The 15,354-nt window shown below is 33.7% G+C and overlaps 1 protein-coding gene across 2 annotated transcripts in view; it reads left to right on the top strand.

Annotated features, from left to right (window-relative positions):
- LOC129800611 (nuclear hormone receptor FTZ-F1) overlaps positions 1 to 13,056 on the top strand; it is a 130,636-nt gene extending 117,580 nt beyond the window's left edge. Inside the window, exons 6-8 of one of the 2 annotated variants that reach the window (XM_055845129.1) lie at positions 11,855 to 12,113; positions 12,183 to 12,283; positions 12,389 to 13,056. In XM_055845129.1, the coding sequence (XP_055701104.1) occupies positions 11,855 to 12,113; positions 12,183 to 12,283; positions 12,389 to 12,535 (507 nt within the window). In that variant the 3' untranslated portion in view covers positions 12,536 to 13,056. Of the gene's footprint in view, positions 1 to 11,854; positions 12,114 to 12,167; positions 12,284 to 12,388 lie in introns of both variants that reach the window. The other variant, XM_055845128.1, reaches the window with a different exon arrangement.
- Positions 13,057 to 15,354: the final 2,298 nt, after the last annotated feature.

Below are 15,354 nucleotides of genomic sequence, written 5' to 3'. Positions count from 1 at the left end.
ACAAAAATTAGCTCACTTTATTTAATAGTCTCTAAATCTTTTATTTAAAGAAAAGGGGTGGAAAAGAATCTTGCTATCGATTGACTTTTGAGGCATAGCGTAGATGCTATCCTTCAAAACACTGAGAAAAAACGGGGGTGCGATTAACATTTTTTCCTCATAACTTTAACACTTTTTAGTGTAAAAATATATCAATATTTTTTAATGTTAATTTTACATCTTTTTAAGGGTAAAATCAACATGAAAGAAGGGTAACTTTAACCCATAATACACCTAAAAAGGGTAATATTTACACCGATTTTGGATCAATATCGCAGGGTAAAATTACCATTTCCGGAATGTTATTTTAACTTTTTCGGATTTCTCTCAGTGAAGTACTTTTACCTCATTTACCGTTTATCAGTTCTGAACCGATTTTAACTGATTTTTAAATCACTCGAAAAATCCCATAAAATAATTTTAAGAGTAATAAAAAATTGATTTTCGGACAAAAATTACTTATCGGTTCATAACCGGTTCACAACTAATTTGAACGGATTTATAAATCACTCAAAACATTGCCCAAAACGACTTAAGACTAATATAATTGAATTTCGAATAATAATAAATAATTTAGGAATGATTCAACGGTACTTTCACACATGGTCAATTGTCCGCCTGGGTAATGTCTAAAACATATCCAAAAGTGAAAAGAATGCCTTGTGCGAAGCATAAATCGTCCGAAGGTAGCGCGCTTTCCCCTATTAAAACGATCCAGAAAGACCTGAATTCAATGTAATAGCAAAAGTTTTAAAATTTCTAATTTTTCTTAATGAATTTAAAATATTAATCAATTAATCAGAGTATTCCGATCGATATGTAATCATTTGTTAAGCCATTTTTTTAATCAATATTTTCGAATTCTTCTTGTATTCTAGTTCTGCTTAATAAATTTTTCTGACTGCTCATTGTTTTCTTTTTTTTTATTGAATATTAAGAAAATTTCTAAAGAATTAATGTTATGAAAATATTAAGTCATGTAAAAAGTCGAGCACTTTAAAGGTTTATTTTTGAAAATGAAATTAACATTGGGGAAAGTGTCCATGCTTTGCATGGTCCTAAGCTTTATAATGACTAAATTATTAGCTTTATAATAACTAATAAATAGATAATATGTGTCACATTTATTGAAAACCATACGAAAAATTTAGTCATTGTAAAGCTTGGGACCGTGTAAAGCATGGGCACTTTCCCCAAGTTAGGATTATTCGATTTTGATGAAATATCCACCGTTTTGTTTGATAACTTTTGTCCATTCGGATGGGAATTTCATAGTTTCACGATTTAACCCATTCAGTCAATTTACTAGAAATACTTGAGATAGAATGTTTATGTTTTGGAATTAGTTTTTTAAAGATTAATAGATGATTCTTTGAAAAGAAATTTGTTTTTACCTACTCGTCTTAATTAATGGTCACCGAATTTAAATTCTGTACATTCATTCATTACAAACTCTACTGATTTAGATAGAGTAACTATCCAAGAAAACAAATTAGCAATCAGAATTCAAATCAGGAAAGAGGATGAAGGCCAATTTTAACAAATTCAACGGGATGTCGAATTTTCCATCCACCATTTTTAACCGTCTGTTTCGTCTTTTTACCTTTATCATTGTAATATTGAGGGACATAACGAATTTTTTATTGTTTAACCTTTATTTTAGAAAGCCTTAACATAAATAGCTCCACCAAATACAAAACTGTCAAAATTTTTTTTTGAAGTGTTGCCACCTTTGAAACACCCTTTAGTATGACCCGATGCAATTTATATATTTTGAGATATAGCTCACTAAAGAAATCTTGCGAAAAGGGCTCAGAACATTTTACATAACCTCATAAATGCTCAAAAATTGCATATAAAATATTCTCATAGAAAAATAAAAAAATAAAATAAATTTGAAAATAAGTAATAGATTGAAGTGCTCAATGCAGTTGCTTGAGGTCGTGTGACAAGTCGAACAGAGCTTGTGGCCTGTAACAGCTCATTTGATAGAGAACTCGTTTAGTTAGCAAGAGGTTTTCAGTTAGATCATGAATAAAGGCAGGTGTTGAGTCCCTGCTCGGTACATCGGTATTCCAATCGTCCTTAAAGGGTTAATAAGAAAGCTTCATGACCATGTCACATATAAATTGCAAGAATGAATCTGAATTGAATGAATCTGAATCTGCAAGAATGAATCTGAACTGCAAGAATGCAAAAAAAAGATAGAAATTGTTTTATCTTCCCTCTCTCTCGCATTTCCCTTTGCGTGCAAAGTTGGCAGCAATACAATCGCTCGAAAACTGACCGAATCGCAGTTGGCACGCATGGAAAATTGCTCGAATTGCCTGTAATGCGATTCAGAAAGCAATTAATACGAACAGTAATATCTTACTGATCGTATTACTCCACTAGAGTGTACTCTTTCTAACACACATGATTTTCCATTTGAAATTTTGCATACTATATACCTCTCAGTTTTTCTTGATATTAATATTAATCTTAATATCAAATCTCTTTTTATTATTTTTTAGTTTGTCATGTTGTTTAAAAATTAAAACTCAAATTAAAACACGAACTTTTCAATAATTCTACTGGATTAAAGTGTTATGAAGAAGCAGACAAAAGTGGCAAAAAAATATTTGAAAGTTCCTTCCAGTATTGAGGAATATCGTCATAACGGTGTCCAAGTATGAGGAAAATCTTATTATAAAAAAAAATATGAGTCAAGAAATGAAATCACAAAAATATTGCTGCTATTGTGAAAATGCTTGTTAGTATTTTCCAATGTTCATGCCCAAAGCAAATTGTTGTAAAGTTGTAACAGAAAATTATTAATTCTAAATATGTTGCTCTATTTCCGGTCATTGAACATTTTTTTGTTGTATTTCTAATTTTTGATGAGTACAATCCCTTTAAAAAAAATTGTTAATTGTGAGATTTTGGCCCAAGATTGAATCTCTGAAATGTTACAAAAGGTGGTCTTTTAAATTGGGCAGATTTCAATAGAGCCTCCTGTTTTCTTGTTTTCTTTGTTGAAATGTGTGAAGGTCATTTTTTTTTGGTGTCTAATTTTTCTTTGAAAATGGAAAGGAAAAATTAATTTCACAACATCTTTTTTTTTTGTGAATAATTTACCATGGAAGGGCCCAATTTTTGGCGGTGTTGGGTTTCTTTTTTTTCAAGTACAAACGTTTTCTATCTCTTCTTTATTAATTACCACATTTGCTTATTGAGAAATGTTTGATTTTTCAAAAGTAAAAGAAATAGAAGAAAAATTCATTGAATATTCAGGATTTGTCTCCTGGGTAATATGGTGCTTTTTAGAATTAGTCTGAAAGTGAAGTGTGACTTGGAAATTTGTTCATCGGAAATATTTCGTTAGTGTTTCTTTTTTTTTACTGATATTTTGCGCAACATTTGATAGATGTTGGGGGGCTTAGGAATTTTATGGTGGTGCTATTACAAAATTTTTGAGCTCTCAAAAGCTGCAGCAAGTCAGTGAGAGAGCACACATTTTGGAGCTGAGTGCGCCAGTGGAGACGCCCAGTCCACCTTGGAAGTGGGGCTTTTTCTTCAGACATGGGCAGCAATTTTTGCACTCCAACTTCCTTGGCGCGTCTTTCTTGCTGCTGACCACAAATTTCTGTGGGAGGGGGAGGTAGCAGTTTCCACATTAACCCAATTGTGGGGAGTTAATTGGTAGAATTCAGAGATGACTGAGGCATTGGGTACTTCCAAGAGAGAAAGAGCTTCTGAGATTGGGTGGACAATAGGTGGGAAAATATTGTTTGAAACTCTGAAGAAAGAAAAAAAGCTCAATAATGTGTGATTTTTCTCTCTCAAAGTTTTCCTGATTAATTCTAACATTGACACAGTTTCGTCACAGAAGTTTTGATCGCGTTTTTGTGGCTTATGGTGTTTCTTTTTGTTTTTCGTGAGATTGATATATCTTTGAGGAGGAAGGAAGGTGCGTTTTGAGATGGCCAAGACTAAAAATGAGTTAATATCTGACGAAGAGAAAAAAAAACCACAATTATTACATATTTCTTAGGTGTGAGTTAAAATAATGACATTTTCTGTTTCAGTGACCTACTTTGTCGACACGCTCTAGTGGTTACCTTAACCCTCCTCTTTTATCAATCGATGAATTTTGACGAGCATACGGCGAATTGCTCTTTGATTTATTGACATTATTCACTGAGAGAAATCCGAAAAAGTTCAAATAACATTCCGGAAATGTTAATTTTATCCTGCAGTATTGATCCGAAATCGGTGTAAATATTATGCTTTTTTGGTGTATTAGGGGTTAAAGTTACCCTTTTTCATGTTAATTTTACCCTTAAAAAATGTGTAAAATTAACATTAAAAAATGTTGATATATTTTTACACCTAAAAAGTGTTAAAGTTATGAGAAAAAAAGTCAATTGCACCCTCTTCTCAGTGTTTCTACGCATTTTCATTTCTTCTTGTTACTACACAGAAAAAAAAATTTTGTAAAATTGTTCGTAAATGTTTATGAATTCCTATTGGGGACCTATTAAATGCTCGTAAATCGTATAGGGTAAGTGTGCCAAATTCCGGCCAGCTTGCAATTTCGACCACCTTTTTTGTTCCTCAAATTTCCATGAACTTTTAGATTTTACGTACTATAGAGATTATACAATGCAAAAGAATAACAAAAAATGTAGCTTCGATAAACTAGAAAATGTGAAAAAGGCATAGGAAGAATTCCCGAAGGGCAAGAAATTATGAGAATGAAGGTGGCCGAAATAGGGCACCAAAGCTACAGTAGACTCTCTCTCAATCGAGAATATGGGGCAAGCAAAATGTCATCCGGTTTATCGATAGATTTGGGCGTCAAAGCCTTTGCAAATTCCACAAAAAGCGCTCAATTATAAAGAATCACGATAAAATAGGAAGAACTAGGGTGGAATCTACACTTATGGATGTTATATACACTTATGGACAACGCAAAAACTTTAAATTATTACACTAAACAGATTTCGAAAAATCAAAAAAGTGTTAATTACATCATAAACTAATAATTTTATCTGTTTTACGTAAAACCTCAAGATTTTTTCACGCTGTCCATAAGTGTATAGCATCCATAAGTGTAGACTCCACCCTATAGCGAATTTGAGCGAATTAGCTTCATAATTAAACGAGAAAATTATCGCCCGATTGAGTGAGAGTCTACTGTATGTCTATATTTTTATTCATTTTAAAATGTATTAAGAATGATTTTAGAGTAAATAAAGACGGTAAACTCTTTACAAGGTTCCAAGCAACACTCTTTAGGAAGAAAGAATTAAAAAAATCAATTTGAATTTAAAATATTACATTTCAAACTTGAGACTTTGACGCTTGCATGCAACTATGCTGAAATTTGGCTCACTTACCCTAACCCACAAACAAGTTCGTAAAAGTTTGTAGTTTATTCACAACATTCTTCGTAAAATGTTTATTTACAAGCATTTCTTGTTCTTTCACTGAGAAAAAAATGGGGGTTCGATTAACTTTTTTCCTCATAACTTTAACACTTTTTAGGTGTAAAAATATATCAACATTTTTTATTGTTAATTTTACACCTTTTTAAAGGTAAAATTAACATGAAAAAGGGTAACTTTAACCCATAATACACCTAAAAAGCATAATATTTACACAGATTTTGGATCAATGCTGCACGGTAAAATAAACATTTCCTGAATGTTATTTTAACTTTTTCGGATTTCTTTCAGTGTTTACAGACATTTTTTCGTTAATGTTCGTAAACATACAAAAAGTGTTCGTAAAATTTTGTTATTTGTTTGTAAATATTTGTAGTGACACAGAAAAGTGTTCGTTAAATTTTGTCGTTCATAAAGTTTTGCTAAATACTTTTTTGTACAAAGAAGTATTTGTAAAGGAACAAAAAAATGTTTGTCATGTGATCATGTTACGCAGAATGTTTGTGAAAAAAGTACAAACTTTTACGCGACTTACGAGTATTTTGTATGTCCCCCAGTACAAATTCACAAACATTTACAAACAATTTTACAGTTTTTTTCACTGTGCTCTTTACAAATACAAAAAGGTTAAAATGTAACATCAGTATTGCCACTGCAGTTTGGTTAACCATCAGCAAGTATCGTAACTGAATTTTTAAGCATCTTCTCTACACTGAGAGAAATTCAAAATTGTTAAAATAGCATACCGGTAATATTAATTTTACCTTTAGGTAATGCTCAGAAATCCATATCGTTAATAACCTTTTACATGTATTAGGGGTTACAGTTACCTTAAGAAAAGACATTTATCCCTAAAATGTAAGAGTTAAATAAATATAAATAATATTAGGGTAAAGGATCATAATTTTGGACAGTCTACGTATAAGCATCGATGTTCCAAGTTTGAAGTGCGACTTTTGCAATACTAATTGATTTATTTTGTTACTCTCTTTTTAGAAGGATTGTTTAGAAGCTTGGCAAACTATTTATTGTTTTTTTTTAGTGTCCAATTTTATCCTCAAAGTGTCCAAATTTATAAACTGTCCAAAATTATGAGCCTTTCGCCTATATCTCTTAGAAAATATTCAATTTTGTCAGCGACACGTCCGCCAATATATTTTTTATAGTTCGAATGCTCACCGCTACGAGCGCAAAACTGTGTCCTTCACGTATATTTTTTAAGGGGTATTTTGTATGGGAGCTTCTTAAAAGATATGAAAGATAGGGGTTAATTCACGCTTTAAATTACGTTTAACTGGTCAGACGAATTGTTAATTTAAAACACCCATTCGCTTCTTTCTTCAATTTGTGCAATAATAGTGAAAAAAAATCCTCGTGCTATTTTGAAATAATTTTCTGAAATCTGAACATTCCCGTATTTTTTTCGTAAGGGTAACTATTACCCCTAACACACATAAAAAGATAAATTTTGCAACGATTATCAGTTTATCTGCGTATGAGTAAAATTAACAAGAAAACATTTTAATTTTTTTCATGAGGGTAACTATTACCCCTTATGCGCCTATAAGGGTGATATTTACACTCTTATTATTTACGGTAAAATTAGCATTATCAGAATGTTTTTTCTTTCACTTCTTCGGATTTCTCTCAAATTTATGGGTCAGGATAGTACTGGCTAACAGCAGTGATAATGTTCTAAACATTACCATTCGTACATTACCATTCGTACACATGACATTCGTACACTGAGAAAAAAAGAGGGTGCGATTAACTTTTTTTCCACGTAACTTTAACACTTTTTAGGTGTGAAAATATATCAACATTTTTTAATGATGATTTTACACCTCTTTAAGGGTAAAATGAACATGAAAAAGGGTAACTTTAACCCATAATACACCTACAAAGCATAATATTTACACCGATTTCTGATCAATACTGCAGGGTAAAATTAACATTTCCGGAATGTTATTTTAACTTTTTCGGATTTCTCTCAGTCAGTGTAGCTATTTGATTTTGTTCCAGTTAATTTACTGAAAAACATTTAAAATTAATAAGGACGTTATTAGTTAATTTATTAGTAATTACTATTCAGATTGTCATATTTTTTGGATGATTCCTAGATAGTGCGTGGAATTAGAATTCTTGTGATGATTCTCCTAAACATTTCCTAATTAGAGTTCCATACCATGAAAAATGTTTCATCGTCCCTGTTTAAAGGATTTTCATGGTCGTGCTTGAGTGTTTGTGTGTTGCTTTTGACGTCAATTCTAATCGAACGCCCACGGAGTTTTTCCTGTGGAGAAAAGTGTATCATTTGTATGAGTATGTGTATTTGAAAGAAAGAAGAAAAAAAAGAAATGGTGATGTTTTTGGGGAGGAAAAGAGAACACTGTGGGAAAATGAAGGAGAGTGTCTTACAAGGAATAAAGAGAGTTTTTCTCTCAACTCCTTCCTTTTTCTAGGAATTTATCATAAAGTGGAATTCCTGGTTGTATCCTCTGTGAATAGTTTTGTGGGAGAAAAGTGGGTTAGTGGGTCAATGTGTACCCAAGATAATTCAACATTGTATGCGCAATATAAGGGGAGAAAATTTTATGGAGAAAATTGCTTTATGAATTTTCTTGGGTGCTCTATTGGAGTTGAGTGTGTCTCCAAAGTGAAATTTCCGACAGATATTGGAGATATTTACGAAAAACTTGATAAGGGATTTTTTTATCCCTCAATTTCCATTATTCTACACACACATACACTTGTTCAATCTGAGACAGCGAGAGAAGAGAGCGGGAAAATCAATTTCCTAACCGTGACCTAGTTAAAGAAGTGTTTTGAATTTGTATGCGGTATTTCTGCTCTTTTCATAAGTAAGATACGCCTTAAAGTTAGGGATCTTATTTTGCTAGGATCCATCAATTATTTAGGTTAAATGGTTATGAGATGACTTTTTTAAAATCAATTTTAAAGGGTAGGGTAAGTGTGCCAAATTTCTTCATAGTTGCAAATAAGCACCAAAGGTCCTGAGTTTGAAATGCAATAGTTTTAATACATATTGAAATTTCTTCTTACTTCCTTTTCGGGAGGGTTGTATGGAACCTTGTAAAGTAGTTTATCATCGTTGTTTTCTTTAAATCAGTTCCTGAAATATTGAAAAAATAATAAAAATATAGACATTTCTTTGGGTAGTATTCCGGCCACGTTGAGTGTAATACCGGCCACCTTGTTTGTGACCACCTTATTTCACTGATTTTTAATGTTCTTAATTCACTGTTTAGATTTATTTTAATAGATTTAAATTCACTTTATTTAGTTTAATTATATTAGATAATTCACTTGATTTAAATACGAATTTTACTTACCGCGATGTGTTCCTGTGTAAAGTTCAATTCCAACAAACTGACTTGCAATTTTCTCACTGACACATCTGGCACATCCGACCTACTCCCTGGCAAGTGGCCTTCAAAGCTGAAGCCACTTTCTCACATTCACATACAGATTCATATGGAAATTTTTCTGCACTCGTAACCGTTACACGATATATGTCATAATTGAGGTGTGCCTTGTACACAGGACTCTGTGCCTTGTAAAGAGGGATAAATATTCTATATTTTCATCTAAAAAGTTTTTCGGAACTCGAAGTATAAGCTCAGTTTGGAAGCAATTTATGATTTGGCTTTAAACAGCTCAATGTAAAAAAAAACCTTTTGCCAGGGGGTAGCATCCGACAATGGCTTCGTGCCATTATTGCAGTTATGGCACCACAATTGGCGCCATCCAACAATAACATTCCTGGATTAAAAACTAATGGGACTAAAAGGAGAGACTTGAGTTATTCTTACTAAATCAAAATTCAGTCCAGTATGTTGAATTATATATTTCACTGATTTCACTACTTCATAACATTTTATGGTTATGTTTTTTCTGAAATGTCAAATTGTTCTATTTCTTTCTATTCAATGGTGAACACGTGTCCTTCGCATTCTCTATTCGAGTTTCCACTTTTTGCCACCAGATGGGGCTGCTATCGCCCAAAAAAATGCCTTACTTAAGGACTTAATAAGTACTTATTTTATGCATTTGGGCAAAGCTCTTTTTTAGGAGCACGAATGATGCATTTAATGATAGCATTGCGCTAGTGACAGATAATTTATTGTTTTTTTTATTGAGTCGTTTGTATTAGGAATTGCACCGACTGATCCCTCGATTCTTTTTATCCCCCAAAATTTCCACCTTCCAGTCCCTGGAGAGGAATGTCGTCACGCTATTTGTTCATCTATCGCCAGCTCTATAGGCCAAACGGTTAGAGATAGCGACTTGGGACCTGAGGGTGACCCCCATAAGTCGACCCAAGGATCGTTAACATGCCCCTCATTTTCCCCCCATCCCTCTCCTTCCCCTCCAAAACCATGTTTTTTGGGATTGCTGGAAAACGCATCGTACGATTTTTTTCATTTTTGGATATGTTTTATTGATTACCCAGGCGGACAATTGGCTATGTGTGAAAATGCCACTGAATTATTCCTAATGACGCGCCTCGAGTGGGTCAGTGGATAGAGCAGTGGCTCTGTGACTGCGAGGTCGTGGGTTCGGAGCTGAGCGGCAGCAGAAAAAAAAAAAAGATTTCTCATGCCATATCGGCTTCGAATTCGTCCAGTGAATGAATGAATAGTAATGTCAATGGTGCATATTGGCAAAAAGTGAACCGCCTAAAAACAATAGAGGCTGGTACGAAAACGAGTTTCGACATGAAAGTGGTACTTCAGTCGATAAAAGTATTCGCTGTCACTGATCCCAAACACACACCGAGAAGGGATGCTGTGATATAGTAACGGCACTGATTGTCCACACAAAGCTGCGATATAGAGCGGCTACCCGTATCGGGGGATAAGATAGAATAGGAGTGGGGAAGCATAAGGGGCCCAATTGGTGGCCTGGATGCATCGGAATATCCGAAATGGAGAACTGACCCCTGGCAAAATCTTATCTTATCTTATTCCTAATGACGGTTTTTCAAGGTCAAATATTAAAAAAGACTACACCAAACCTGTGCTCGTTAAAAGCCGTATTATATCGGAAATTTTGTGTTGATAGTTCTGATGGAAATTGCAGATTAACGTGCTAGTAACACTAATCCCGCTTATTCACGGTACCATGATACATATTTTTGCGCCAAAAAGACATAAATAGAAATATAAAACTCATATAGAAAGAAGTTGTCTTCTTGATATCTTTGTCGGAAGACGGATAGCTGTTCACTAAACACCCTTTTACTTGAATCTTGCGGAAATATGAAGAAATTTAAAGAAAATATCACTTCAAATGGAAAGTTCTTAAATCGCGCGCAATTCAACTCTAGAGAGAAATAGAGACACAAATAACACACTTGACAAACGTCTGGCGGCGCTGCGGTCGCAAAAAATCTCTGAAATGTGACAAAATATTTTCTTCTCTATTTTATCCTAATTAGCAGGTCGTGTCCCTTCTTGTAATATGTATTTTTGCATTCCTTATTAATTAAAATAGTGTTGTACAAGAGGGTTTTTCTCAAACTCATCTTGAATTTTGGGACAGCTCAAAAGAATATGAGTCTTCCAGCTCAAAATTTCATCCCAATGTTTTTGTTGTAATATTGACAATTATTCACAATTAACCCAAATAACTGTATTCAAATAAAGTATTAAAAGGATTTTCTTGTGAAAATGACTTAACTCTCAGGAATTAAACAATTTTCAAATTAAAAAATCTCTCATTTTCTCTACGTGAATTTTCGCGGCATTTCGAAGGATGCCAACGGGCACCACCAGGCGAATGGGGTCATGTTTGGGCTCGTTGGAAAGGTCTTGGAATTTCTGAGAAAACTAAACCGGTTCCAATAGGTTTTGAACCGGTAATGAACCGGTTATGAACCGATAAGTGTTTTTTGTCCGAAAATCAATTTTATTACTCTCAAAAATATTTTAGGGAGGATCTTTTGAGTGATTTATGCAGGGGGGTGACATTATCTCTGAAAAATGCGATCGGTTTTAGTGTAATTTTTTCCCTGTTTTCGTACACATTTCACGAGATATCTCCAAAACTACGTAGGTTGCCAATTTGGGGTTTTCGGTTGCTTCTTCGTTATTACATTGGCTTTTATTTTGTATTAGTATTTTTTACTAAATCATTCTACAATGACAGAAAACAGCTAATAAACCCAAAAGTTTTTTCGGCTCCCTAGAAACATATATGGGAAACATAGGAAATGTCATGCCCCTGATTTATGTATCGGTTCAAACTCTTTTCAATTAATTGCAAATTATAGCTGAAAATATAGAACTTTCTGCAATAAAGTACTAGAAAAAGTGGATTTTTATACTAAAATAGAAACAATGTGCGTTTTATTGTTAATTTAGGTGGATGATCAAATGAAGTTGCTACAGCATTCATGGTCAGATATGCTTGTGTTGGATCACTTACATCAGAGGATACACAATGGTCTCCCGGATGAGACAACACTCCACAATGGTCAGAAATTTGATCTGTTGGGTCTTGGGCTGCTGGGCGTGCCTCAGTTGGCTGATCACTTCAATGAGCTGCAGAATAAGCTTCAAGAGCTCAAATTTGACGTTGGTGACTATATTTGCATGAAGTTCCTACTTCTTCTCAATCCAGGTGAGATCTATCGATGCCTCAAAGCGGTGTATTGTCATTTTAACCGAATTTAAGATTTTCCTCTTGCAGAGGTTCGTGGGATCACCAACAGGAAGACCATTCTCGAGGGCTATGAAAATGTTCAAGCTGCTCTTTTGGATTACACGCTCACATGTTATCCATCGGTTACGGTTTGTTTGATATTTTTTTTTTAAAAAATTATTTTGATTGGTTTTTTTTGTATTTTTTGGAATGGTTTGATTAAAAATCGGTTTTTTTTAAATCGGTTTTTGCAGGAAAAGTTTAGCAAATTGCTCAGTATTATCCCGGAAATCCATGCGATGGCCGCGAGAGGTGAAGAGCATCTCTATATGAAGCACTGTGCTGGAGGAGCTCCGACACAGACGCTCCTCATGGAGATGCTTCATGCTAAAAGGAAGTAAAGCCATCACCGTGGTGATAAAGTACAAGAAAGATGGTGAGAGAGTGTTAAGAAGGAGGTGAATTGGATTTATTTTGGGGAGAGTATCGTGGCCACACTCCTTTTTTTTCAAGTACATAAAAAAAGGGGGAGCAATTGCTGGACAAAGTCCTTTACATTTAAATTTAAATCCAGAAGAAGAAAGCAGAAAAAAAACCACATGGTGTGCAAAAAGTATTAAGTTTATTGACATTTTAGCGTGGTTGATGGAATTTCCTTTCCCAAACTATATTAAAAAGTAAAAAAAAAAAGAAAAAATCCAGAGAACGAAATCGAAATCACTTTCCATCACATTGTTTTCTAGAAAACACTCATATACATTATTTCTTTTTTATTATAAACTATTTTTTCCATTTCTATTTGTATAACCAGAAATTTGGAATTTTATTTAAACATTCTCACAGTTCTTATTGACTGTCGTGGCAGCTGGATTGATTTTTTTTTTGTTTAAAATAAATTGTTCGAGTTTTATCATTCAAAAAACATCTTTTTTTTTAAAGAAATATTTTTTTGCTTAAAGGCCTCTACACATTGGGAGCAATTTTCTTCAAAAATTTCATTTTTGACAGAATTTTGACGTTTCTGCCTACAGCACTGCAGCCAATTTCCTTCAAAAAAGCAATTTTTGACGAAAATTGTGCTCAATGTGTAGACACCTTAATGGCCTCTACACATTGGGAGCAATTTTCGTCAAAAATCGCATCTTTGACAGAATTTTGACGTTTCTGCCCACAACGGTGCGGACAATTTCCTTCAAAAGAGCAATTTTTGACGAAAACTGCTTACAATGTGTAGACACCCTAAGAGCATCTGTCACATTACCGTCTTTTTTCGTCTTCTGCAATGACTATCTGCAAAGATATCCACTCAAATTACTACTCATACGTTACCATTTCATCTCAGAGAAATAACTATAATTTTTATTTTTTTTTTTTTTTGTAAATTTATTTGTGTATAATATTTTTTGGTGATTTTTTATTAATTGGAAGATTTTTAATAATCAAATCGAGAAGAGAAATTAAGAAATCAATTTAGTTTTTTTTTTCATTGAAGAACGTATTTGGAACATTTTCTAATATCAGTGCAATATTTCCCCCGAAATTGTTTTTCGACCATAAGAAATTCCGGATGAAGCATTAATTACATGTAATTAAATATTTAGTCCCAGTAAATATTTTGTTGGTTGAACATTACCCGATTTGCTGAAGTTTGAGAGATTTTAACCCTTAAAGGACGATAGAAAGTGTTGATTAAAAAAGTTGAGGTTAGGAAAAGAAATTAAAGGTCCCCGTAATGGTTCTAGATTTTGGAATACAGTAGACTCTCTCTCAATCGGAAATATGAGGCGAAATGTCATCCGGTTTAGCGATAGAATTAAGCGTCAAAGCCTTTGTAAATTCCACAAAAAGTGCTCAATTATAAAGAATCACGATAAAATAGGAAGAACTACAGCGAATTTGAGCAAATTAGCTTCATAATTAAACGTGAAAATTGTCAACAAAATTTGTCGCCCGATTGAAAAAGAGCCGATTGAGTGAGAGTCTACTGTAGAGCTTGACATCCCAATAACAAATTTATCCCAATAAACGCTTTCACTAGACATTCGGGAAAAACAATGGAAAAAACCATGGAAAACCTTGTGGAAAGATAGTGGAATTTTCCGTAGGATTTCTCCAGCTTATCCTGTGGACGACTCACGTTTGATTTTCCATATAAATCAAAGGTGTGCAAGAACCGTTTAAAACCGAACAAACGTCAAATAAAACTTGAACAAGCTTATTTTGACGTTTATTCGGTTTTTAACGGTTCTTGCACACCTCTGTTCTAGATTTTGGGATAGAGCTTGACATTCCAATAACAAATATATCCCAATAAACACTTTCACTAGACATTCGAGAAAAACAGTGGAAAAAACCATGGAAAACCTCGTGGAAAGATAGTGGAATTTTCCGTAGGATTTCTCCAGCTTATCCTGTAGACGATTCACATTTGATTTTCCATATAAATCAGAGGTGTGCAAGAACCGTTTAAAACCGAACAAACGTCAAATAAAACGGCAAAAAACAAACTATCAGTCAAAAATTCCAAATGGGCAGTAAAAAATTGAAAAAAGAGCAGTAAAACATCTAATTTTGGTCAGTAGAAAACTTAAATCTTTACATAAATGGACCTAATTTACATATTTAACATTTAAAATTGTTCCATATAGAGTGAAAAGCCCTTTATTTTCCCTTTGCGAAAATTTGGACGATAATATCACTGTTCACTTGTACGACGATGGTCAAAACGCTACCTGAACAAACTTATTTTGACGTTTATTCGGTTTCAACGGTTCTTGCACACCTCTGATATAAATGTTTCGTGGAATTACGCGAAATTTAACGCTGGAATTCCAGTGGATCGTATTTGAAATTCCATGGAGAGCTATGATTACAATGGAATTTCGAACTTTAAATTCCATGGAAAACTAGTGGAATTTTTGCATCAAATTCCAATTTTGCAATTTGGACACTAGTTTTCCACTGGAATTTCCGCGGAATTTTGCTATGGGGTTTACCATGGATTTGTTCCAATGGAATCCTTGGAAGTTTTACACTGGTTTCCCATACAAATCTTCCATGGAAGTCTTTGGAATTTCACGCTGGAATTTAATTGGATTTGTTTGCAATTTCCATGGAACGCTACACAGAATTCCAATGGAATTTCTTAGGCAAGTTTCCATAAAATCCTTTTTGGAAGTTTAACGTAAAATTGCCAATGAAATTTCTGTGACCGGAATTA

The sequence above is a fragment of the Phlebotomus papatasi genome, chromosome 2, assembly GCF_024763615.1.
Source record: "Phlebotomus papatasi isolate M1 chromosome 2, Ppap_2.1, whole genome shotgun sequence".
Taxonomy (NCBI): Eukaryota; Metazoa; Arthropoda; class Insecta; order Diptera; family Psychodidae; genus Phlebotomus; species Phlebotomus papatasi.
The sequence above is the reverse complement of the archived record's forward strand: the minus strand, read 5'-3'. Positions and strand labels throughout refer to the sequence as shown.